The 27,460-nt window shown below is 46.0% G+C and overlaps 1 protein-coding gene across 1 annotated transcript in view; it reads right to left on the reverse strand.

Annotated features, from left to right (window-relative positions):
- Positions 1-27,460, reverse strand: part of dock1 (dedicator of cytokinesis 1) — a 292,156-nt gene that overhangs the window by 228,272 nt on the left and 36,424 nt on the right. The window contains exons 8-18 of the mRNA XM_083635505.1: positions 25,371-25,528; positions 23,017-23,098; positions 22,231-22,366; positions 20,212-20,284; positions 15,090-15,169; positions 12,135-12,260; positions 11,653-11,777; positions 8,667-8,765; positions 6,338-6,410; positions 1,943-2,046; positions 1,006-1,189 (exon numbers count right to left, since the gene is read on the reverse strand). Coding sequence (XP_083491631.1) covers positions 1,006-1,189; positions 1,943-2,046; positions 6,338-6,410; positions 8,667-8,765; positions 11,653-11,777; positions 12,135-12,260; positions 15,090-15,169; positions 20,212-20,284; positions 22,231-22,366; positions 23,017-23,098; positions 25,371-25,528 — 1,240 coding nt within the window. The remainder of the gene's footprint in view (positions 1-1,005; positions 1,190-1,942; positions 2,047-6,337; positions 6,411-8,666; positions 8,766-11,652; positions 11,778-12,134; positions 12,261-15,089; positions 15,170-20,211; positions 20,285-22,230; positions 22,367-23,016; positions 23,099-25,370; positions 25,529-27,460) is intronic.

The following is a 27,460-nucleotide window of genomic DNA, read 5'->3' on the forward strand; positions in this document are numbered from 1 at the left end:
CCATGCACTCCCCAAGACGGCCACAAGGGTATGGACATGATTTGGGGAGACCAGTAAGTCTGATGGGGGTTTACAGCCATGTCTAAATACTACAGACACCGTTGGGTCCCATGGCTCATGAACGGGGTATAAATGCTGGGGGAACACAGAGGTCAAAGTCCTTAATCTGTCAGCCAGGGGCCAGAGAAGCTTAATAAACATGGCTCTTCTCAGCACCCAGGGAAATAAAAGTGTTCCGTGGCAGATTGACAGCAGTAAACGGAGCAGAGCTGTCCTCCCCTCGGCAGATACGGCCTGGAGCCGACGGACTGTGACTGAGTGGCAGAGCGGAGTTGAGGGAGAGAAAGAAAGAAGTTTAGAAGGAAAGATGTTGAGTGAGGGTTCGTGTCAAACATGTGGATAGACCGGGTGAAGGGAGCGATGGATGGCAAGGGTTATAAAGGAAATGTTCCTGGAGTCAAAGAATGTGAAAAATTTATTTTAGTAAGAACCTTATAGTAAGACAAGAGGTCATGTGTTTCAAAAGATGGGGTCTATCTGGCTCAAATGTTTCTTCAGCAAAACCTCTTTGGACGGTCAGATTTGTGAGGTTGCACTTCACGTTACCTCACACTTAGTTACGTCACATGTAATGTAAAATTTGATTTAATTTAATTCCAGTGTGCAATAACTGCAATTTGACACGTACTGTACATAGATTGTAACTGTAACTACTTATTGAATGCTATTCTACAATTCTTACTTTTACTATTTTATTTTATTTTATTTTATTTTATTTTATTTTATTTTATTCTATTTTATTCTATTTTATTCTATTTTATTGCATTGCATTTTATTGTATTGACTGTTTTTACGTTTAGGGAGATACTGTGTGATAACTGTGTTATGCTATGTTGTGTTATGTGGATATTCATGCCTGAGTGCGAGCAACTGTAACTTGTCCCAATTTCCCCCTGGGGATCATTAAAGTCTTTCTGATTCTGATTCTGAAATGAGAAGCGTTACCGTTCTGTGTGAGCTTGGTGGAGCAGACCAGGGTGGCGATCTGGAAGGAGTCCTTGCTGATGGTGCAGTTGCCCAGGTTCTGGGTGCTCTTCCCCGTGGCCGAGTAGCCCTTCTCCTCCAGCTCCAGCTTGGTGGCAGGTAGGTTCAGGTACAGGGAGGAGTCCTCCAGCTTCTTCGCTTCTGCCTGTTTTTCCAGGACAAGGCTAAGTTCACTTTTAATTCATCAAGTAAACGGGAGTGATTTTTCAATTCACCCACTCCAGACAGAAGATTCTTTCTGGACACCAAAAAACGGGATATATGCAAAACATTTTACATCGACAGCTGTCCAGTTTTTGTATGATAATGAAAATCCACATGGTGAATTAGCAGTACACTGTATGTTATGGTGATTTGTTATGTACATGTAGTGTTATTGCATTTTTTTTATGATGTGTTCCGCTTGTAAATCTAGTCTGCAAGCCAAAATTCCCTATGGTTCAGTAAAGTTTTGAACCAGCTCCACCCCTGTTAGTTGTAGTATAACAAGCTTATAACACGACCCAACAACGCCTTGACTGACAACTTCAGTGGAAATAATAACAGAGTGGTGGAAAAAAATCTAACTGGGGGATTTTACCCATATTAACTTTCTAATTAACATAAAAGGGAGCTGTAATGCAAAGGTATCATTACACAAGGCAATTTAATTGGAAAGTAATTGGGTTTGGGTGTGGGGGTTGATCTGGGCTAAACACAGTTCTCCACAGAACGCAGTGAAGCCGTTATTACAGTAGCTTCTAATAAGACAGGGCCATTTATCACCCAGGACTGCATGTGGTCATGTCATAAGGAGCGTGGGTCGGCCCCGCAGGTAGGCGGTCAGCGATGGAGATGCAGGTGGCGAGCACAGACGGAGCCAGGCGGCACTGCGCTAGGGGATCTTTCTCATATTTACCTTGTAGACAATGAGATCGTGCTCGCCGTCCCTTAGCGTCGTGCCGTCGTACCTCATCAGCTTCACGAAAGACAGGGCAAATATCTTCTCTGATTTGTCTTTGGCTGGAGGAGGAGGAGGAGAGGGAGCATGTAAAGAGGGTAGAACAGCAGCAGGGCTTGTGCTTTTCATCAAACTCAATTAAGAACAATCTTTATTGAGTGAGAGGCAGAGCAAAGGTGGCAACATGCAACCAGCTTCTCCTAGATGGAATGGAAGAAGCTCATTTAGATTTTTTTTTTAATCATTTAAAAAACCTTTCTAACCAAATACTAACTTTGTAAGAATGGGATGATCTAGTTTTCTTAATTGTTGTGTGATAGACTGTAATAGACCAAGGTTGCACTTGCACTTTATCTTAGGGCAGCAGCAGTGATGGGTTTATATAGTCCTGCCAGGGTGCAGAGAGGATGCTCAATGGGGATGGGCGGGACTGGATTAACAGGCCAGAGAGTTATGGCTTCGTCCTGTAACCGTGCGTTCCCAGAGGGACACATAGATCATCATTGTGGATCAACAAGCTCAAATTTACGTGCGCGGAGAGACGTGATTCATCGAAGTACCACGCATTCCATCTGCATAAATCCCCTCATTGGTTTGCTGCCTGCAGCCTCACTGGTGAATAACTGCTGGGCCGGCTGGGAGAGAAACCAGTGGAGAGGAAACACTGAAGGCATGCCACCCGGGTGGAGGAGAGGAAACACTGGAGGCATGCCACCCGGGTGGAGGAGAGGAAACACTGGAGGCATGCCACCCGGGTGGAGGAGAGGAAACACTGGAGGCATGCCACCCGGGTGGAGGAGAGGAAACACTGGAGCCATGCCACCCGGGTGGAGGAGAGGAAACACTGGAGGCATGGCACCCGGGTGGAGGAGAGCAAACACTGGAGGCATGGCACCCGGGTGGAGGAGAGGAAACACTGGAGGCATGCCACCCGGGTGGAGGAGAGGAAACACTGGAGGCATGGCACCCGGGTGGAGGAGAGGAAACACTGGAGGCATGGCACCCGGGTGGAGGAGAGGAAACACTGGAGGCATGCCACCCGGGTGGAGGAGAGGAAACACTGGAGGCATGCCACCCGGGTGGAGGAGAGGAAACACTGGAGGCAGCCACCTGGGTGGAGGAGAGGAAACACTGGAGGCAGCCACCTGGGTGGAGGAGAGGAAACACTGGAGGCATGCCACCCGGGTGGAGGAAAATGTATTCAGTAACATTCAAACAAAAAGTGGGACCACTCGGAGCTCAAAAATACATGCTCAAAAAAGGGCTGCTTTCAGGACCAAGTCACTTTTTTGAGTGCCTCCAATTCAGCTATGTACAGTACTGACATTGGTGGGACCTCCAACTCTGAGGTGGGCTGTCAATTCACGATTCGGTTTAGCCTACTGTGCTATATTTAAAAGCCTATCCTCTCCCCCAGTCACCAGGTAGTGGCATTTGGACAGATGAAACAGAAAAGGAAAGATGGCGGCGTCTCCTGCAGCCACGGTCGCCATCTATGATGGCAGGCATCAGTTTGATGAGGCCTGACAACACTACAGTGGGGCTGAGACACTGAGTAGATGAGCTGAGCTGCAGCAGTGTCTGTGATGTGCAGCTGTGTCAGTCTGGGCCTCTAGTCAAAGTTCAGCACTAGCTAGGAGCCATTGAGGAGGCAGGTACAGTAGGCAGAAATGGACAACTCAAGGGCCAGGCTGCATATCCTCAGCAGCCTGGAGTGCTTTCCCAGGAAAGTGATTGGCCTATATACAATGTAGACAATGTAGTTGTGTCAGTTGAATGTAAAGATTTATATTCTCCTTGCAAGAATCTATAGCATATTCCAGTAACTGAATATAAATTATAACCGGTGAAGTTGACTGGAAATTTACCACCAAATGTGAATCTAGAAAATGCTACCATTGTAACTTTCCAACAGACTGTATCTCTCCTTTGTTAATCGCGGCAACATCTTAAAGTTCAATAGCATTGGCGTGCCTCTGTAGCATCTATACTTCCTAAAGCAACTATTTCCACACGATAACAGTGGTTCGTGGGTTTCAAAAGCAGGCTGCAACACAGCATTAGTCCCAGCAGGAGCTGTGGCAGCGAGATGCCAAGCGTGACAGGAGAGCTCTCCAGGTGGATTATAAGCAGGCCAGCACAGAGCTATCCAGGTGGATTATAAACCAGGCAGCACAGAGCTCTCCAGGTGGATTATAAACCAGGCAGCACAGAGCTCTCCAGGTGGATTATAAACCAGGCAGCACAGAGCTCTCCAGGTGGATTATAAACCAGGCAGCACAGAGCTCTCCAGGTGGATTATAAACCAGGCAGCACAGAGCTCTCCAGGTGGATTATAAACCAGGCAGCACAGAGCTCTCCAGGTGGATTATAAACCAGGCAGCACAGAGCTCTAAAGGTGGATTATAAACCAGGCAGCACAGAGCTCTCCAGGTGGATTATAAAACAGGCAGCACAGAGCTCTCCAGGTGGATTAGAAACCAGGCAGCACAGAGCTCTCCAGGTGGATTATAAAATAGGCCAGCACAGAGCTTTCCAGGTGGATTATAAACCAGGCAGCACAGAGCTCTCCAGGTGGATTATAAAGCACGCAGCACAGAGCTCTCCAGGTGGATTATAAAATAGGCAGCACAGAGCTCTCCAGGTGGATTATAAAGCAGGCAGCACAGAGCTCTCCAGGTGGATTATAAAACAGGCAGCACAGAGCTCTCCAGGTGGATTATAAAATAGGCAGCACAGAGCTCTCCAGGTGGATTATAAACCAGGCAGCACAGAGCTCTCCAGGTGGATTATAAACCAGGCAGCACAGAGCTCTCCAGGTGGATTATAAAGCACGCAGCACAGAGCTCTCCAGGTGGATTATAAAATAGGCCAGCACAGAGCTCTCCAGGTGGATTATAAAGCAGGCCAGCACAGAGCTTTCCAGGTGGATTATAAACCAGGCAGCACAGAGCTCTCCAGGTGGATTATAAACCAGGCAGCACAGAGCTCTCCAGGTGGATTATAAAGCACGCAGCACAGAGCTCTCCAGGTGGATTATAAAGCAGGCCAGCACAGAGCTCTCCAGGTGGATTGTAAAATAGGCCAGCACAGAGCTCTCCAGGTGGATTATAAACCAGGCAGCACAGAGCTCTCCAGGTGGATTATAAACCAGGCCAGCACAGAGCTCTCCAGGTGGATTATAAACCAGGCCAGCACAGAGCTCTCCAGGTGGATTATAAACCAGGCAGCACAGAGCTCTCCAGGTGGATTATAAAGCACGCAGCACAGAGCTCTCCAGGTGGATTATAAAGCAGGCCAGCACAGAGCTCTCCAGGTGGATTGTAAAATAGGCCAGCACAGAGCTCTCCAGGTGGATTATAAACCAGGCAGCACAGAGCTCTCCAGGTGGATTATAAACCAGGCCAGCACAGAGCTCTCCAGGTGGATTATAAACCAGGCCAGCACAGAGCTCTCCAGGTGGATTATAAACCAGGCAGCACAGAGCTCTCCAGGTGGATTATAAAACAGGCAGCACAGAGCTCTCCAGGTGGATTATAAACCAGGCAGCACAGAGCTCTCCAGGTGGATTATAAAGCAGGCCAGCACAGAGCTCTCCAGGTGGATTATAAAGCAGGCCAGCACAGAGCTCTCCAGGTGGATTATAAACCAGGCCAGCACAGAGGGGTGAGACCTGTCCGTTAGCCGCCACCTGCATGCTCTGGGTGACACGACCCAAACAGAGCCGGCGGATTAGCCGTGGCGACGAGACAAAGGGTATGGGTTTCTTGCTGATAACCTTGGTGATTCTGTGCCACCTGTGAATCCACACTAATTGATTGTTTTGTAGGCCTGCCGCCCGTCTGATCCCTGCGCCCCACACACACACACACACACACACACACACACACACCGCTCCACGCCTGCTGCTGCTGCTGGAGTGGACACGCCATGTGGCAGACAGATGGAACAACAAGGCTGCCACGACAGGCTTCACTGCCCTCCACACCCCGAAAGTTAAAAAGGATATATAAAAAAAAACACGCAAAAAACAGGAGGAAATACAAGAACACTATCTCCCGGCTGCGTTTAGATAGACAACTGGTCCCGACAAAACAAACGAGTCCCTTCAGGCATTTCTTGCATGCCAGCTGTAGTCACGGACAAGCCGCTCGATGATGTCGCTTTACGCGCGGCGGCCTAATATCTGTGATGAATGTGACACTGGGCGAGCTTCACAGTATTTATCATAGTGCAGCAACACATCTGCTGGGCTTGGAAACCTTCCATTATTTTGTTGTGAATAGATTAGCAGCCACTTGTGCAGCTGCTCATCAGAGAAACTGATTACTCACGAATTGACATTTTACTCACAGTCCTGCGATGAGCGGTGGCGAAAGGTGAACCGCAGGTGGCTCCGATTCACGTCTTCAATAGGAATAGCAACCTGAGATTAAGGGGGAGAAAGCTATCTTGTAGTGATTACAAGTACACACACACACACACACACACACACAATCTTGGATCTATAAATGTCTAGTAGGGGTGGGGGGAAAAATCGATACACCATAGTATCGCGATATTTTGACTGACGATATTGTATCGATATTTGGACTAGGGATGTTCATTTTGAAAAATTTCCAAAATCGAAAATCGGGAAAATTAACGATCAATTATTGATTAATCGATTATCGATAGCGTAATAATAATAATAATAATAATCATATATATATATATTTTTTTACTCTGGTCTGGTAATAACATTGCGCGTTCTCGGCCAGCTATAATGGCGATGCCGCTGTGTAGTAAGAATATCAGACACTAGCGCTGTGGCCAGGTAAACAAACATGTTACATGTCAGGTTACATGATGTAAGGCAATCGGCGTCTTCCAGCTTAGCTGACAGCACAAGAGTCAAATCAACAGGCCTGAGCCTCACTGAGGTCCGCAGACCGCTGGGTGCGTTTGTTTGCGTCCCCGGCGCATGCCGGTGTGAATTCCCCATGTTTAAAACTGTTTTGTTGGCACAAAGGCCCGTGCCCAGCCAGAAAAAAAAAGACTATATGAAGCTCCACCTCACGTTAGTTGACTGTGCAATGGAGTGGGGCGAGGAGGAACGAATTCCACCCAAACCTAATCCGCAAAAAAAAAAAAAAAAAAAAAAAAATAATAATAATAATAATAATAATAATAATAATAACAATAATCGATCCAAATTCCACATGATCCGATATCGATAATTGATGAACATCCCTAATTTGGACACCAAGTATCGATATTATTATTATTATTATTATTATTATTTTTTTTTTTTGCAGGCCATGCAATGCCAGGCCACCGGGCATCTGCCAGAAGCGCCCGATGGTGAGTCCAGAGAAGCTTACGGTAATAATGTAGCCTACATGTGGGGCAAAAACAAAACAAAACAAAACAAAAAAACACTGCATGTTTTACTTCCGGTGAGGTCAAGGAAAAGATAGGAAAAGGAGTTAGGAGTGACAAAAATATATCGAAATATCGCAATATTCAATACTGTATATCGCAATACTAGCATATCGCAATACTATCGTATCGTGACTCAAGTATCGTTTTAGTATCGTATCGTGGGCATCTGGTGATTCCCACCCCTAATGTCCAGTGAGCTCTGGGTAGGGTGCAGGGATTAACCAATGTCACTATTAAACGCACGCCACAGTTCTTTAACTATAAGCATTTCAGAAGCTAGGATACCTACAGTATATCTGAGGTTTCTCTAAGCATTTTAGAAGCTAGGATACCTACAGTATATCTGAGGTTTTGTGCAGCCTTGCGTATGCACAGGATTGCACCCTACAAAAAGCGGCTGCCAATGGGACAAACATCTAACCTTTTATGGCATCTTTGAGATCACCATCCATCCCTGCATGATTAAGTCAAGGTAATAAAAGACAATTGAAGCTTTTTTATTTGGTGGCAAATTCTTTAAAGTCGAACTGAACCCGTTCGTCACGTGCGTCGCAGTCCATTTCAGACTGAAAACATAATTTGTCTGAGATGACAAGTTGAGAGGCGGGTCATAGTATCATGTCGATGATGGCCCAACATCAGCAAAGTAGGAATTGGACTTGCAGGATCCATTAAAGCGCTGAGCAAAACGGCATGTAACCTAGTCCAAAAACAACTGAAACTGAAACAATCCCACTGTTTCCCAACAACCTGTCTTCAGTTCCCATCTGAGTCATCACAAGTTGTTTGGCGTGATCCTTTACGTCCCGTCGCTCATTCCCATCTGGACGAAACCGAAATCTTCGAGGTTATAAATTTAATCTGAGAATTCTGACTTTTCCTCAAAATTAATATTAACCTAACAATTAATTAAACTCAGAATTCTGACTTTAATCTCATAAGTCTCATAAAACTCAGAATTCTTTCTGACACCCCCCCCCCCCCCCCACAATTCTAACTTTATTTTCAGAATTCTGACATTAAACTCACAATTATACCTTTATTTTCAGAATTCTGACCTTTATTCTCAGAATTCTGACTTTATTCTCAGAATTCTGACATTAAATTCAGAACTCACCCAATCCTCTTTGGTAGTTTTAAATTGTGTGTGGTGTAAAAAAAGAAATCAGGTGACCCCATTTGAATTCCAGGGACCCCAAGGTCGGGAATCACTGGATAATGCAGAGTTTTGAAGGGGCAGTGGTAAGGAAGGACACACCTTAACTGTTTCAAACCAGCGCGGCTGCTTGACTTGGTAGTAGATGACAGACTTGTACTCCAGGATCCCCTCGTCTCCTGCCCCAGGGAAGATCACACTCTAGAGAGCAAGAAGAAGGATGAAGTTATCTTCTAAGACATGTTATGCGGTTATTCCAGCTAAGCTGCAAGTATATTCCATGAGACAGATTCATGTTGGTTGAGCTATTATCACTCTGTCAAAACACTAGCACACTCGCACCATGTGGAGAACTGACTGCCGCTTATTTCATCAAATGTGGTCCCGGGGGCAAAGGGCCTTAATGTAGCATCATGGGTCTGTTGGCTGCCAATCCCCTGGCAGCATTGTGGAATTAGAAATGAACGGGGAATTAAATATTGAAGAGGGCACTGGCTCACCTGCTTCAGTGCAGCAAGGAGCAGGGGGAAGCCAGGTGCAGGGGGAGTGGACCAGCTGGTGCTGCTGGGTCCAGCCATGTCATTAGCTCTACCTGGTGGGTTCCCCCCTCTCAAATCCCACAACGGGTCAGGGCCCGTGTGTAAAGCACCACGCACCCCCTGGAGGACGCGGCGCAAGGGGCGCACATGCCTTATTCTCTATCAATCAGTGCACAGACATCCCGGCCTGCCTCTCTCCTCCCAGCGGTCCGGCTGACTCCCTGGCCTCCGCTGACACACTCCGCCGCTAATGGCTTCTGACAACCAGCAATTATGAGGAATAACAGGCCCCGTCTCCCCCTGGCCACGCCGAGCGGAGCTGGGGGGGCCGCGACTCTGCCCTCTTCACTAAGTGGCCGAGATTCATGACGGCTTCAGATGTGAGAGAGACGAGGAGGGAATGTGGCCACACACCGCCGCCGCAGCCTAGCCGCAGGTGAGAGCGCTCTGCGGGGGCGTGCTAATCTGTCAAGGTGATAGGGACTCTCATTTCACACTCTCATGTCTTGAGACAGGGAGGATGAGAGGAGAAAAGCCAGAAGGCAGAGAGAGAGAGAGAGAGAGAGAGAGAGAGAGAGAGAGAAGGTGGGCAGGAAAGGGAGGGGTGAGACAGAGGGAGAAAAATACATAATACAAGATAACCTTTTATCAAATGTGGCCATCTTTGTGTAATTGCCTTGTGCTATTTTCATTGGCTAGTGCCTAGTTCCTCGTTGCGCGGCTTGCGAGACGCTGGCGGCTCTCGAAGCTCGAAGCTCGAAGCTTCCAAAACGTGTCAACGTGTGTCGTTGCCTGGGAAACGCACATCCCATAATACAACTGTTCGCATCGCATCCCATAATAGTATGATGATACTTGGGATGCCATTGAGAACATAGATGTGAACAGGTTAGCTAAAACTTCAGCTTCGCCAGCGACGGCCCCCACCGTTGCGGTCGGGGACGGGGTACGTTTCGAAATCCCTCCAGGCCTGAAAGATTTTCTAGGGGAAACTGGTATATATATACAGTATGTGTGTGTGTGTGTGTGTGTGTGTGTGTGTGTCTGTGGAAAACAATAAAACAAAAAAATGTTAGGCAGATGTGCTTGGTTGGGGTGGCTTTTGGTGTTTTGCGGTAAAAGTGGCTCTCCTATTGACTTTGTCCTGCCAGTGCGGCTCTCATCGAAGAAATAGTGAGGATCACTGGGCTAGTGTATGGGGGCTGATGTGCATTTTATTATTGTGAAATATAGACATTTTCCAATCCGAGTGGTTTCCATAGCGACAAGTGGAGGGGAAGTTTCTTTTATCAAAGATCACACCAAGACTGCTCATCAGACATAATCACAAGAAGTGATACCGCCACTCATCTCAGAAACAGAATTTCCTTACAGCCAATTAGAATGTGGGAGGAGAGAGAATTTAACCAATTACCGCTCCTCCCCAGAGAGCCGAAGAGATGAGACGGATTGTTTCTGCAAAGAAAAGTTGCACGCCGCGGGGTCGAAGGAAGCTCCTTCACTGCAAGGACGAGGCGGCTGTGACACGAGTGTGACACACACCCGCGTGTCCGATCGATGTTACTTAATCACGTTCGACTGATGCCACTGACTCCAATCATTACAGCCAAACAGCCCCGACAGCCTTGAATACAGACACACACAGCCTAAATGTTCCAAAGACACAGAGTAGAGTGAGCGCATCACTGATAAAAAAAAGCCTGTTTGCTCACTGTGCACCAGTCAATGTGATAGTCACGTCAACATGCTAGCTGTGTTGTTAAGCTAGCGAGGCAGACCCCCCCCCCCCCGTTGCCACATCCCATCTGACAGAGGCCGAGATCATCGCTGCTTCCTGCTGCTTCCTGCCACTTCAGAAGCGCACTTGTCTGTAATAATCAGCACAGATCCTCCGCAGCACCGCGACACTTCCTCAGTCCGCTGGGGCGAGTCACTGCAGAGGCCTCTCCATCTAAATGTGTAGAACTTGAGGCACCCGGGCATTCTGTACTGATCAGTGGTTCCCAGGAGGGCTCCCCTCCACCTGGACGTCGTCATCCCCAATCTCGCCACCATCGTCCCTCCCTGCAGCTTGCACTCACGCACGCACACACGGCCGAGTGAGCGCACACTTTGTTGGCGGAGCTAATTATGTCAATTAGAAGGAACGGAAGCATTAATTTCAGTCTTAGTCACTTCCACCCTTCTAAGCACGACGCCCGTATTGCTTGCCCATGCGCTTTCTTCAGCAACTGTGAAACTGACAATGGCGAAGGTTGATTCCCACAATGGCGAGCCAGATATCAGGCCAGTCAATCAACCGCGAAGCACCAATATTGCAGCCTGTCATGTATGACAGGTGGCAAAGGCCTACAATCTGGCGCGTGTATCACACTGCTTTATAGGAGTCCTGGTCAGTTAAGCAGTGTGCTGAGCTGTGGCAGATTAGAGAAAGCCCGCTAAATCACAGGCCGTCTGAGAGACAGATCAGCTGTGTAGCACTTATGTGCTGAATGCTGAGTGAATCTAAATGTGAAAGTGCTACACTGAGGTTCTCCCCAGTCGTATACCTCCAGTTTCTTGCCGTCCTCGTCGTAGACGGACATGGTCACCTCCACGTTCTTGGGCGTGGTCTTGCTGCCCTTGTCAAACTCCCCCTGAACCAGAGTCACGTAGATGTCGTTCCGCACGTCACCTGGAGGAGACAGAAACAAACTTATTCAGGCTTTGTAGAGCGGATCGTTACCCTTCATTAACATTCATTTCTGGGTATTACAGCATTATGAACCTCATTCAATCGTTTCTAGTATAGTATCGGGCAGACTCGAACCTTATGGCTTATTACATCCATTGAGCTGCAATGAGTCATGTCCCGATGAAACCCAAATGATATTTCACTCACATCTTGGCAAATAAGACAGCTTAATTATAACGGTGCTTCCTGGATGAATGGAGCATTGGTGAATGGATCTGTCTTTGAATTAACTTTAGAGGAGACGTTAACAGACAGACAGCACAGGTAAAGCTTTGTGAAGCCCCTCCCCCCCCTCACCTGGCATGATGATCTCTGGGAAGCCCATCTTGCGTGCCACAGCTGTCGATCGGTCCACCAGGTGAGGGAAGTCCTTCCTGATCTGATGGATGTCTCCGGGAAGGAGCTTGAGAGTCACCCACAGACCTGGGCCCGGGAACCAAGAAAGAGTCAGTAGGAGACCGTGTTCGAGCAAACTGCCAAAGAAAACTGCTAAAAAGACAAGTCTTCCCCTGCTTTGCACCATCAGAGGGAATGAAAGCAAATAGCCGTAGGGCAAGACACCTTAGTAAAGATAACACGCTCTCGGGGATGTGATTAGTTAGGAATACATAAAGAAAAATGGGTGAGGAATTGAGCTCTTTCTAGATACTCGGGTAGAGGAGTCGGGGGTATAATTGGCGTGAGTGAAACCGAGCCGACTTTAAAAACTCCACCTGTTAACACCAAAGTGCTGTGGCTGCACATCGAACTGCTGAACAAAATGTGATTCATGTGTTCACTTAGCCAGAACAGTTAGAAAATCCCTGAGTTACTGTACTTCCTGGTCTGAGGATGACGGCACACCAGCCTCCAGTCGGTTGATGCTTGTAAAACGGAAAACATGCTACAGCATCAAAGCCCGCGCCATGTGCGCCGAGGGTTGCGCCGTGGCTGGCGAGCCTAGTACCAACGTAGCTGGTGTGCAGCTCCCCGAAAATGTGACTTGATGCAGCTGACGCGAACAGCGCATAATATGTCGATGGGGAGATAACAGGACAGAGTGAAACCTATTACCAAGTATATGCAAGTACATTCTCTCCTTGGGCTAACTTCTAGTCATTGAAATCGTAGTGAAATCACACAATTTAGTCATTTTGCTGGGGACTCCCCTGCAACCCCCTCGTCAAGCTGATTCGAGTTTGTCGAGCCATTCGAGTATATAGGTCTAGCTAGCTGCTGTCGGCAAGGCTCCAAGTCGAGGCGGACGTTGTAGCATGTTTTCCACATAAGACTTCTACCGTACTGCCTGGTGTAAAAGCGCAACCTGCATTTCCTTTATGCAAGGGTGTAGGGGGCGGGGCTCTGCATAATCTAAACAGTGCACATCCCCAAAGCACTGTGCAGATGTCAAAATGACAATTAAAGATGAATACATAGAGGAAAGTTGAATGAATGAATAAAAGGTGTGTGTCCGGCTATTTGAATAAATTTAAAATAAACATGCCTGCATTCTATGGCAGTTCAAATCTCACAATAACGCTCCAAAAGCTATGACCTATTTTAGCCACTGTTTGTTCTGTGTGAAAATCAATGACATTTAAGCTACTATAGAGCATTTAAATTGCTCAAGCACAGCGTGGACCAGTAATTTCCAGAGTTGATTAATTGGTCTTGGAAAGAGCTCAGACTGTGATGCCTGGGAGGTTACTCTGTGGGTCAGACTAATTCTGAAACAAAGGACCGACGGGGGACTTTCATGGATCGTATTTCCTAACAATTTAACACGAGTAGCTGGCCTGCTTTTCTCCTGACAGGAGGCTCAGACACTGCGTGGCGTGGCGGCTACTCTGTAACCACGCTACGGAGGACTTGGCATTGACTGCGTTTACATGGACTTGAGTATCCCGGCTATTATAGGGGTTTTGGAGTATCTGGTTTTTGTGTTTATGCATGTAAACATCATATCCTGATTTCAGAAACCTGGATAAGCCTTTATACCGGTTTTGAGAAACCTGATTATGCTAGCTGGACTACTCTGAAAGAACCCGGGATACTGCTGCATGTATACATCCTATCCTGGCTTCTGACTGCAGCAGACTACCTGTGCAGGCATGGCTTCAACCAAAGTCTCACTTCTGGAGCGATGAGGAAACTGAGTTTTGTCTTTTGGTGATGAAAGAATTAAATATACTTGGCAGTTTAGAAAGGAGAAAGCATTGAAATGCTGACCCATTCAAGTCTGTAGTATACAGACTACAGGACGAAGGTGTTGTGACTAAAATGAAATAAATAATATATATAATAAATAATAATAACAATAACAATAACAATAATAATAATAATAAATAATAAAAATAATAATAATAACAATGCTGGTTTGTGTTGTAAAGATCACAGGCACCTGTGCACATAGCATGCAGTAATCAGTCACCGGGATACTAGTACTATCATGTATACAGGGATATGAATAACCTGATGTCTCTGTGTTCCATTTAAATGTCATATCCCCAATATGATGAAAACCAGAATAAGCCTCATAACCAGGATACTCAAGTCCTTGTAAGCGCAGTCACACGTGCAAAACGAAGACTTGAAGAAGACTGCAAATGACTTCAAAAGGCACTGCCATCCAACTCAAGCTCTCGTCCTGAACTCCCGCCCCCAGATGGCGGCTGTTGTTTTAACCAGAAACGTCAAATCAACGCTAAAAATCTAGTTTTTGCAGATGTATCACCAGCTTAATTAACAGCTGGATTACTTAGATGCTGTAGTCACTGGTGACGTGGGCTACTATTTATAGTGTGAGCTGTGATTTCTAGTGTGGGCACTTGACAAATAATTAGTGTGTTCTCATCTGTAAGATGAGCAGTTGCTATGCCCTGCCAGTACATTGGGAGAACCAGACTACTGTGCAAAGTTTTCTGCCTTTTCATTCACGGAGAGAGACAGTTTTAGTCAGGAGGAGGAAAGACACACCGACAGAAAGCTATAAAGAACAGTAAGCTGCCTGGCCTATAGGCCCAGCTGCTGAATAAAGAAAAAGATAATGGCATAGTAAGATGAAGTTATGGCTATTAAAATTTGCACATAAGACTATGTTAGCTTTTTTCTTATAGAACAGACTCCAGATGGTGCCTTCTTTGTGTATAATAACAAAGAGTGGCGTGCAAAGCAAGGACAAACTTATTATAAATTGAATAACACCATAATAACACCATAATAAAAAAGTCTCCTCCCAGCCCCGCCCCTTGTGTCTGGTCCGCTGCACGGTACCTTGGCCCTTGTGATTGACCTCTTTGGCAGCGATGACTTTGTTGATGACTGTCTGGAGGAAGTCGTTCTCCCCCGCCACCCTGGGTGAAAAACGGGAGATGTTCAGCTGCTTGTGGCGAATGGCGTCATCCAACGCTAGCCTGCAGTATGCACACAACGGGCAAAACACCACAGGGAAGAGAGATGGAGGAAGAGGAGGTGGAGGACAGACAGGAGGACGAGAAGGAGTGGGGCAGGAAGAGCCAGAGGAAAAATGGGTGTGAGGAAGGGAGTGGGATGAGAGAGAGATGGAGATGAAGAGGGAAAGAGAGAGACACACCGAACAGTGATGCGAATACCGTGACAGAGACAAAGCCAATTGTTAGCAGTTAACAGTGAGACAGGATGGGTAATGAAAGAAACACACAGAGAAAACATTGTTTAGGAAGTGATGCTGAATCGGCCTTTACGGAGCCGAGAGCAGCAGCAGGAAGCTAGCTCTGCCTTATCAAACATTATCAAAGTGATGCTGAGTCGGTCTTTACAGAGCTGAGAGCAGCAGCAGGAAGCTAGCTCTGCTTTATCAAACATTATCAAAGTGATGCTGAGTCTGTCTTTATAGAGCTGAGAGCAGCAGCAGGAAGCTAGCTCTGCTTTATCAAACATTATCAAAGTGATGCTGAGTCTGTCTTTATAGAGCCGAGAGCAGCAGCAGGAAGCTAGCTCTGCTTTATCAAACATTATCAAAGTGATGCTGAGTCGGTCTTTATAGAGCTGAGAGCAGCAGCAGGAAGCTAGCTCTGCTTTATCAAACATTATCAAAGTGATGCTGAGTCTGTCTTTATAGAGCCGAGAGCAGGAGCAGGAAGCTAGCTCTGCCTTATCAAACATGATCAAAGTGATGCTGAGTCAGTCTTTACAGAGCCGAGAGCAGCAGCAGGAAGCTAGCTCTGCCTTATCAAACATTATCAAAGTGATGCTGAATCGGCCTTTACAGAGCTGAGAGCAGCAGCAGGAAGCTAGCTCTGCTTTATCAAACATTATCAAAGTGATGCTGAGTCTGTCTTTACAGAGCTGAGAGCAGCAGCAGGAAGCTAGCTCTGCTTTATCAAACATTATCAAAGTGTCACTGAGTTGGCCTTTACTGAGCTGAGAGCAGCAGCAGGAAGCTAGCTCTGCTTTATCAAACATTATCAAAGTGATGCTGAGTCAGTCTTTATAGAGCTGAGAGCAGCAGCAGGAAGCTAGCTCTGCCTTATCAAACATTATCAAAGTGATGCTGAGTCAGTCTTTATAGAGCTGAGAGCAGCAGCAGGAAGCTAGCTCTGCTTTATCAAACATTATCAAAGTGTCACTGAGTCGGCCTTTACGGAGCTGAGAGCAGCAGCAGGAAGCTAGCTCTGCTTTATCAAACATTATCAAAGTGATGCTGAGTCTGTCTTTATAGAGCTGAGAGCAGCAGCAGGAAGCTAGCTCTGCCTTATCAAACATTATCAAAGTGTCACTGAGTCGGCCTTTATAGAGCTGAGAGCAGCAGTAGGAAGCTAGCTCTGCCTTATCAAACATTATCAAAGTGATGCTGAGTCAGTCTTTACAGAGCTGAGAGCAGCAGCAGGAAGCTAGCTCTGCCTTATCAAACATTATCAAAGTGTCACTGAGTCGGCCTTTATAGAGCTGAGAGCAGCAGTAGGAAGCTAGCTCTGCCTTATCAAACATTATCAAAGTGATGCTGAGTCTGTCTTTATAGAGCTGAGAGCAGCAGCAGGAAGCTAGCTCTGCCTTATCAAACATTATCAAAGTGTCACTGAGTCGGCCTTTATAGAGCTGAGAGCAGCAGTAGGAAGCTAGCTCTGCCTTATCAAACATTATCAAAGTGATGCTGAGTCTGTCTTTATAGAGCTGAGAGCAGCAGCAGGAAGCTAGCTCTGCCTTATCAAACATTATCAAAGTGTCACTGAGTTGGCCTTTATAGAGCTGAGAGCAGCAGTAGGAAGCTAGCTCTGCCTTATCAAACATTATCAAAGTGTCACTGAGTCGGCCTTTACAGAGCTGAGAGCAGCAGCAGGAAGCTAGCTCTGCCTTATCAAACATTATCAAAGTGATGCTGAGTAAGTCTTTACAGAGCTGAGAGCAGCAGCAGGAAGCTAGCTCTGCTTTATCAAACATTATCAAAGTGATGCTGAGTCAGTCTTTATAGAGCCGAGAGCAGCAGCAGGAAGCTAGCTCTGCCTTATCAAACATTATCAAAGTGATGCTGAGTAAGTCTTTACAGAGCTGAGAGCAGCAGCAGGAAGCTAGCTCTGCCTTATCAAACATTATCAAAGTGATGCTGAGTCAGTCTTTATAGAGCCGAGAGCAGCAGCAGGAAGCTAGCTCTGCCATATCAAACATGATCAAAGCGGGACTATTGACAGGTAGATGGTTAAAATCCGAGGCTCTAACACCCAAGAATACTAGCCTGGTAAAACCATACTGATCACAGGACCTCACATTCTGTATCGCTCCACGGATCAGCCTGGACTTCCAGCTGCCCACTGAAATTTGCATTGACAGACAATTTCCTTCAGCCAATCAGCGTTGCCGATTGCTCCGCTAGTGCATACTCTTGTTCTTGTTTAAATGTTGTTATTGAGTCCATTTCTGCAATAGAGAGCCAAAGTTAATGTCACTTGCTGCCTTTCTCTGTGTACCAGCGTCTGAAAATATAGGAATGGTGGTGGTGAACGGAGAGAGACGTGACTTGTTTTGATCCCGTTTGAATTGCGCCACGGGGTACACATGTTAAATTTGGTCAATTTAAAAGAGAACTATGCATGTCAACAAAGTCGCAGTTTGTCCTGAAACTGAAACATGAGGTTTAGTTTTGTCAATCGACTACATCTCTCGTGTCGCACAATATACGTCACACCATCAACAACATGGACTGGCGGGAGAGACGTCACGTATGCGACTGGTTGTGCGTAGTCTTTCTGACTTTCTAACTTATAGTGCCACAGTTTTACCACAAACTGCGACTTTCTTGACTTGCAAAGTTATTTTTACATTGACAAACATGATATGTGCACCCCGTGGCACAATTCAAACAGGATCAAAAAGATTAACGTCTCTCTCCGTTCACCACCATTCATATTTTTTCAGACGCTGGTACACAGAGAAAGGCAGGAAGTGACGTTCACTTTGGCTCTCTATAACTGCACTTATGGTTGTCTTTACTCTACTAACATTAACGTTACCGCTCGTTGCTTCGGGAGACAGCATTGCTGTTTTGCCAGCGCGTGTGACATCAGCAACTACAACGCAGTCCCTGATTGGCCCAGCGGTCACGTTATCAACTACATACAATGCAGTCCCTGATTGGCTCTGTTACATTTTGATTTACTAAAAAAAATGGCTGGGGGCGGGTGGAAGTCCAGACTGATCTGTCGAGTGAAGCAGAATGTGAGGTGTCGTGATCAGGATGGATGTACATGTAACCATGTGATCAGGATGGATGTACATGTAACCAGGCTACAATAATACTCCCTGCCACAGATGTGAATGCTGTGTTTGAATGACCACGCAAAGACAACTCTTTGACACCTCCATGTGTCGTACCCCAGGGGGCTTGTTTCGTACCCCAGGGGGCTTGTTTCGTACCCCAGGGGGCTTGTTTCGTACCCCAGGGGGCTTGTTTCGTACCCCAGGGGGCTTGTGTCGTACCCCGGGGGGCTTCAGGTGTAGAGAGTGGCAGATTGATTGAGACAAGGGATGTACAGAGCATAAGACAGTAGCAGATGACTCAGAACAAAATAAGGGAGGAGCTTGGAGGAGAAAACAGTGGTGATGTCAGCATGGAGGGATGTGTGCCTCCATCTTTCAGTCCAAAACCAGTGTGAACAGAGCAGCAGAAAATGAGGTAACAGACATTTTAATACTCATGGGATAAACCAATACAGGACACAAGGCAGGTTTCCCTCCAGATTCCACTTGCCTTCATTTAAATGGGAACAATTCAGGGGGTATTCGGAGGTGATTTCCATAAAAGTGTCAAAGGTCAGACAGTTTGGTATATTGAACATGTTGGAGAGTGGGAGATTAAACTAATAATATAAAGAAAACCAGCACCAGAGATTTCATGCTACTACTAGTAGTAGTATCACCAGGGGCACAGCAAGTGGCAATTGTAAAATGTGCACGCCATAAGACCTCCTTTGGGCAGTCTGCTTTTTACATTAAGTGCTCTCAAATGTGGAACACACTGCCAACTGAAATAAAAGTATTATTATTATTATTATTATTATATTATTATTATTGTTAATAATAATAATAATAATAATTAGTAGTAGTATTATTATTAATAATAATAATAATAATAAGTAATCATTAATAATAAAGAAGGAGGGAATCTGGAGCAGCTCGAACAATTAAATGCCTTTATTTGGTGCACCAAATAAAGGCATTTAACATTGTTTGGATGACAGAGCTCTCTCCAAATTACAGTGCTATGCCAAACCTTCCCTTTACAGACAGGATGTGGAGACTTATGGCTCAACATCCTGTCTCTGTTGGCCTTGAACACCCTAAAAACGCCGCGGCGAGGAGCGGACCTGGAAGCGGCGCTTCAGGGAAGTAACGTCGCCCGTTAAAATTCCCTGGCAAATTTTCACACTTATAAATACACCCTCGTAGATCCTATTCTTCTCCTCAAACTGGAAGCCTCTAATTTCCATGATTTATGCCCACAGATAAAAGCGGTAAGTGAGGTGATCTGCCGGCTAAACTGCCGGAATCTGAAGCATTTCCAATTATGCAGGAAATCACGTTCAGGAAAAGGTTACTCTGGCTCTGTGCGCCGTCCTACGAGAATGGCAGCAGTTAATGAGATTGCCTTAATTGAGTCAGCGGGGAATAGGGGAGCGCTACTGTCTTTAAACCCCCGCTAATCAGGTGTCAAGGATTCAAGACTTTAAAACACACACACACACACACACACACACACACACGCACACGCACACAGCCTCTGTGTCTCTTACCGCACACATACGCGCCCGCACAGTGATTGAAACAAGTGTAAGGACAGAACTGTGCCAGCATTGCACTTCGTCTGTGTCTCAATGTGCTTTTTATGGTGGCTAATGACTGTGCTGCTTAACACCGCACTTACGGCTGAAACGGGATGAAGTGCTGCTTGTCCTCGTCATCCATTTTGCCCGTTATGATGTCTGTGACATCCATTACTGTGGAAAAACAAGGGGAGAGGGGTTAAATATGATGAGAATTAGAACAAGGGGAGAGGGGTTAAATCTGATGAGAATTAAAACAAGGGTTGAGGGGTTAAATATAATGAGAATTAAATATTTCCAAGACTTCAGGAGAGAAGCATGGCTGTGGGAGAGATGCGGGGCCACCCTCAGGCCGCCCGATGAGCATTGACGGAGGCTGAGCTGACCCTGTGATGAGTCAGTATTGCTCACACACATTAGATGGGACACCGACTCGGCTTTGATGTCTGTGACCCAAAAAGTGTCGTGAGTTTCGACGGTTTGTAGAGGGGGTGGAGCTTGGTGGGGGCAGGGAGGGGGGCGGGGCACTCTCTGATCTGACTTCAAAAACACATTTGATGTCAAAAACTCAGGGCGGAATATCCACTTGCTCCGCTCTTACATGTCCCACGGCAGTTGGGGTTTCCTCCACCACCGGGCTTTACACTGTTCCCCTACAGCCCAGGAGTCAGCCATCTATCCACCTTATTTCTAGCGGCCATGGTGCCTATGCGTTTTTCTTCCTCCAACGTCATGGGAGACATCATGGAATATGTCATGGCACACATGCGCACTTCGCCTTGGGCCGCATGGTCAGGAAGTAAAACCAGGAAGAAAAACCCCCCATGATGGCTTCATGCGCCAGTGAGCAGCCTCCGTCCGAATGCATGGGTGGGCGTGGCTCGTCCCCTATCCAGTTCTTTTAATACATTCATGTCCCAGCCTTGTTGCCGACAGCTTGACACCCGTCTGGGCGAACGGAGCAAATCACTAATCAGGTCCAGCTTGGCAAAAATCTCGTCGATAAATATCCCTTTAAGGGCGCAGTGTGCAGCCTACTGTGGCTAATGTTAGCGGCTAGCTAGCTATGTTACATGGCAGTAAAACGCCACTAAATGACCAAATTGATTTAACCTTTAACCATTTCGAGTAACACTGTTTCCATACGGACCCCCAGCGTTGGTTAGTTGTTTATAACGTGACTATATTTATAACTTTTATAACGTACTCCAGTTTCCGGTTTATAATTCGGGTCTGCAGCCAGAGTATAACATTACATTACATTACATTACGTCATTTGGCAGACGCTTTTATCCAAAGCGACTTACAATAACACATTTTTTGTCAGCAATAGAGCAATCAACTATGGAGCACAGTCTATGACAACTACAACTTCTGAAGGAACAGTGGTACAAGTTTAGGTTAGTGGTACAAGGTTGGTTAGTTGTTGTTGTTTTTTTTTAAGAAAGAGAGAGAACGAAGTTAGATCAAGAAGGGCCCAGATGGAGCCTATAACAAAGGAAATGGCAAGCTGCAACAATAAGTCACGTTAAACCGGAACTTGTACCCACAATTATTTGTACAGTGGGGCATTCAAAAATAAGGTGGATAGAAAAGTCCTTCATCAAAACCTGCCTCTCCACAATGAGAGTGTACAAAGGCAATGATGGTCATGTCTAAAGATAAGCATGATAAATCAGGCTCTTCCAGTGGCAGTGGCAAAAGAGATGGTAAGAGGAGCATAATTTTCACTGCTAGAGAACTGTTGGCAAAAAGCCAATCTAATTAGTTGACGATGGGCTGGCAGCTCGCCAACAGGGGACAAATCAAACTCCAATTTCTCTTTCTACTTCAGCTGTATATCTCTGAATTTTGGCCAAATATTTATTCACCCGGGCAGAGGGCCTTGGTAGATTAATTATTTTTCAAGGGTAAGGCAACAGCAAAGGGATAATATCTCAAGGCTGAGGCACAGGGGAAAACTCAAGCAGGGCCAAGAGGTATGGTCTAGAAAGTAATGGCTAATGCATTACACTCTCCCTGGGTCAGCGGGTTATGACAGAGTCCAATCACTTAGCGTCACTCCGCACAAGGCGCTGCGTGGTGTGGCTGTGGCACTGCGTGGTGTGGCTGTGGCTTACCTGCCACTCCGAAGGGTCTTCTCAGTCCGCAGGTCAGCTTCTTGGTGTTGTTGTCTCGCAACTCCATGCGCCCAACTCTCACAATCTGACACACAAAGCTGATCTTCTCTCTCTTCAGGTCTTCACTGCCCAAATCCTAAGGAGAACAAAAACAACTGAAGCCGTGGGAGTAATCCAGACCAAAGTGATGTCTTAAACCTTAAGTAGACAATTCTACAGCTATTACTATGAGATATTGTATCATTTGGGATCTTATATCGACAGAATCCTCTGGCAAATTTGTCTGGATTTAGAGCTCCATGAGGCACAGGCCGTTTATTAGGCTACAGCAATGCAGGGGCACAGAACACTCGATCAATTGATAGCACCTTTTTAGGGGAGGATAGGTTTTTGTTAAGGGGCAACTTTTCACCGCAAAAAGCTTTAACAACCTCTTTGATTGTGTCCACAAATTCATTTCCTGTGTGCGATCCTCGCCGAGGCCAGCAAAGTGCTCCCTGTGGGTGCGGGCTGACCCCTCCGCCCTTGGGCTTCAATTAGATAGAGGTGAGTGCCTTGGCAAATACACACGGCGAGCCAGGCTCTTTCTGAGAGAGCTGAACAAAAACAGGCTCCGCAAACATCCCTACATCCCTCATAACATGGCCGAATAAGCAGCAGAGTACCACAGGCAAGCTGGCACACACACACACACACACACACACACACACACACACACACACACACACACACACACACACACACACACACACACACACACACACACAGACAGACAAACACACTCACCGTGAAGACCGCTCGCAGGTTATGGAGCTGGTCTATGTCTTTCACCAGGCCTGAACTTGACCATTTCACCAGGTAGTTCTCACTGTGAGGAAGAGAGGAGGGTGGAAAGAAGCATGACTCAACCTTTCAGTGTGCCTCAGCAGTCTCTCATGCTATATTTACATTGTAATAGTAATAGTAATAGTAATAGTCATCTAGCCACCGCTCTGTTTGGAAAGCAAAATGCATAACTGACACTGGACGCAAATGAAGCGTTCCAATAGAGCTGCTATGGAGCTGCTTCACTTGTGATCATTTGTTGTTGCAATCCGCAAAACAATAGCAAATCCCTGGGCAGCCTGCTGTGCTTGGTGTGTTCAGGTACTTGCGTGCGTTTGTGCGTGCATGCGTGTCAACACACTAACTGATAGTTACAGTCATGAGTTTTGGGCAGTAAAAAGGCAGTAAGAATGTCTCAAAAATCTACCGCCTTCTAGACATGATCTGTTATTTAAAAAAAGTCTTTGTACGGAGAATCGTGAAATGAGATTTTGGAAAGAAATAGCAATACAGTATCAGAATCAGCTTTATTGGCCAAGCACGTACACATACAAGGAAATTGGCTCTGGTTCGCTTAGCTCTCAATGTACTCTCACACAAAAGAAAAAGAAAAGGTATGCTCAGGCTAAAACAAACAAGAATCACAAAGGATAATTAAACATAAATTATATATTAACTACTATACAATAATAATAAGTGTATGAAAGAGTGTCCACTTTGAGAGGGTGTGTATGAAAAGATTATGTACAGTACAGTATATACCTGTATGGATATATACAGTTATAGGCAGTTATTAATATAAGCAGTTATTAATACAGTTATTTATGTGTATAAGTAAGCTACATGTATAAACAATTCGGTCAGGTGTTGCACAGTTATGTACATGTAGAAATGAGCTACATAAGCAATCAGGTCTGGAATTGCACAGTTATTTATGCCTATAAATACTGTCCCGGCGGGGCTATATACACAGGGTGATATAGGTTTCTGCATGTTGAGTGTTCAAGCTTGCAAGGTGTTCAAAGTGATCAGAGTGAGGGCAAGTGATTCCAGTGTTTGCAAAAGTGTTCAAGTGAAGACTTTAAGTGTTAATCAGAGTGATGGCCTGTGGGTAGAAACAGTTTTTGTGTCCGTTAGTTTTGGCCTACAGTGCTCTATAGCGCCTGCCAGAGGGGAGTAGTTGGAACAGATCATGATCGGGGTGAGATGGGTCTGTGATGATCTTTCCTGCCCATTTTTTTTTACAGTACAGTTCCTGTATGGAGGGCAGTTTGGCACCGATGATTTTCTCTGCAGTCCTGACTGTCCGTTGCAGTTTGTGCCAGTGGCAGCAATCGTCAGTTCCTTTCAGAACTTAACGTCGTTACACCAGAACGCTGGAAACGTGCTACAACGTCCGCCTCGACTTGGAGCGTTGCCATCGGCAGCTAGACCCATAATACTCGAACGTCAGCTTGACGAGGGGGTCGCAGGGGAGTCTCCAGCAGAATGTGTAAATTGTGTCATTTCACTAGGATTTCAATCACTAGAAGTTAGCCCAATAAGTGAATGTAGGGCATATACTTGGTAATACAGTAGCTTTCACTCTGTCCTGTTATCTCCCCATCTACATATATTATACTGCGCTGTTCACGGCAGCTGCGTCGAGCCACATGTTCGGAGGGGTGCACACCAGCTGCGCCGGCAGGCCCGCCAGCCATGACGTAACCCTCGGCGCACACAGCGATGGCTTTGACGTTGTAGCATGTTTTCCGCTTAAGGGACATTAATGAATGCTAATTAATGATATCTATACTGTTTATTAAGAGGTTGAATTGTGTTGTGTTGTGTTAACTTTATGTATGAAGTTAGCTTTCTGTTTTATCTTTGTTTAATCTGCCAAGGATCTTGACAGGTCCCTGCAGGGTCTCTGGGACCTGTCATGGCCCAGACGCCAATCGAAGATTGCTGCATCTTTATTGGAGGATCTGCTGCAGATCACTATGGAGAGCATCTCCATGGGGTTAGCTGCAGTCACATACAAAAAGGACCAGATCACTATGGAAAGCATCTCCATCGGGTTAGTATAAGTAGTAGTAGTAGTAGTAGTAGTGGTAGTAGTAGTATAAAACCTTGTAATGTGTCATCTTGCTACATAAGCCATGATTGCTGTTTGATTGAGCAAAGATATTAACAGACTCGCAATTCCACTGGAATCAACAGAACTTATGGCAAACTCAAACACTATGGAAAACTATGGTTTTGTGTGTGCGTGCGTGGCTGCGTGCGTGCGTGGCTGCGTGCGTGCGTGGCTGCGTGCGTGCGTGCAGGCATACCTGATGAACTTAGACTCCAGTGGGTCGTAGAGGGACATGAGGACCTCTGCGTCTTCGCCAATCTTGCACACTACATTCTTCAGAGTCACGAAGAGGGCGAACGAGGGGGTGGAGGCAAACTTCGCTTGCCTGCTCAGATCAATATTTTGCTTCTGGGACTGCCGGAGGGAAACAGATGTGTTGCATTCAATAGCGAGCACAGCACTCTTCACAGACAGCACATGGCTCCACCTCTCTGGCCTGTGCACTTTGATCATTGAGACTTGGGACAAACCTCAACATATAAAGGGAGGGACTGCAGGGTCGGAAATTAGCGGGGACTCAGAGCATTTTGCCCCCTAAAAGAAATTGGAAATTGCCCTTGCAATTGGGATGATGGGGGCTTTTTTTGCCCCTCTAAAATAAAGCAAAGCCGTGACTTGAAATGGTCAAACTGCCAGGTAGATGCTGAAGTAAACATTGAGCAACATGCTGTGAAGAGCTGTGTCACAACAAGATGAGCAGCATGTGAACAGTAGTGAGTGAGACCTAGCAGCGCTGCTAAGATCAAGGAAGATAAGTGGAGTGCGATTTAACGTGACACAATGCGGGTGTTTCGAGCGTTGGAAACATCACGGATTGATACGAGGTCAATCATCAAACATCAAAACACACCGTTAGCCACAGTCAATCCAGCAGCACAACACGCCACAATATCACGACCACGTTATACCATTCCCATCTATAAGCCAAGTCAAATCTACGCACTTTCTGCATAACGAAGTGTCTGACTAACGCCAGGCCAAATAAACAGCAACGTAGCCCTATATGAAGACTCACCAACTTAATTTGCCAGCCGCAAAGTTGTCCTCTGCCGCCGGATGTAGTCATTGCTTCTCTGCACATCCTTAGAATTAATCCCCACAGTTTAAAAAAAAAAACGTGAAAACGCCAAGTAAAACTAGATCAGCCCATGTCTTCCATGTTTAAAAACACCATGCAAACACCAAATTTAATTTGGAGTGTTTGAATGGCGAGTTGACCAATCAAAAAATGCTGCTAAAGGTTCTATGGGTGAAAAAGCTTAAAGGTCCCATTCCGTGCAAAAGCTGTTTTTACTTGTAAATGCATATATACTGCTGTCAGCCCTCCCTGTAATGAGTGGTCACACGCTCAGAACTGCCACAGTTGGATTTGTCCCTATCCAGCGTCCCTCTGCAGTCTCCTCCAAGCCACACCCCCAAACGCTTCGTTTGCCCAGAGGGGAATCTGGGGGAATCGGGACGTCACTAGCTTCCTCCTGCATACTGCGCGGGTCTCTCTCACACAAGCTACCTGCACCATTTAGTCTATAGCCACTCTAGCTGGAGCGACGCCAACTGTACGTGATCCAGCAACTGCAGAGGTGCATTCGGTAAGTCTAGGCATTTTGAGATGTCCTCTTTAGCGTAGTACCGTTTAGTTAACGATAACTCGCAACCTAGCGTGCTGGTCCACAGACGCTAATCTGATTGGCCGCTGGGAGCCTGGGGCGGGCTCTCCCTCAGCGGCCAATGGGAACTGTTAGTTCTGAATATATTATAGAAACAGGCCGTTCTTGGAAAGCGACCAGATGAGGAAGTGAGAACTCCGTCACAACAAACGGGTTTGCTATATTTTCGACAGATTAATCCAGAATCATGTTTTATGGACCAGAGACACACGTTTTTAAGAGGTTACAGCTGCACGAATTGGGACCTTTAAAAAGAAGCAGCAGTAGTGTAGTACTGAATCTATGTTGTGGGCTATATGGTATATTTCCTTTAGGGGACTAGAACATTTGTTCCACAGTTTGAACATGATTAGATGGGTTAAGCAAATTGCATCCAGACAAATTTAGTTGTTTAAGAGGGAAAAAGATGTATCGGATCAGATTGGTCTCAGTATCGGCAGATACTCACGGTTGTGGTACTGTATCGGTATCGGACATGAAAAAGTGGTATCGAGCCATCCCTTGTTTGGAAAATGTCATTTTGATTGCTATATTGATATGTTGATATGTTATTTGGTCTTTTACCATAGGGCATGTTATTTTAAAAGTTGTATTGCCAAGTACATTACATAACATGCCA

This window comes from Poromitra crassiceps, assembly GCF_964638095.1.
Source record: "Poromitra crassiceps genome assembly, chromosome: 4".
In the NCBI taxonomy this organism is placed as follows: Eukaryota; Metazoa; Chordata; class Actinopteri; order Beryciformes; family Melamphaidae; genus Poromitra; species Poromitra crassiceps.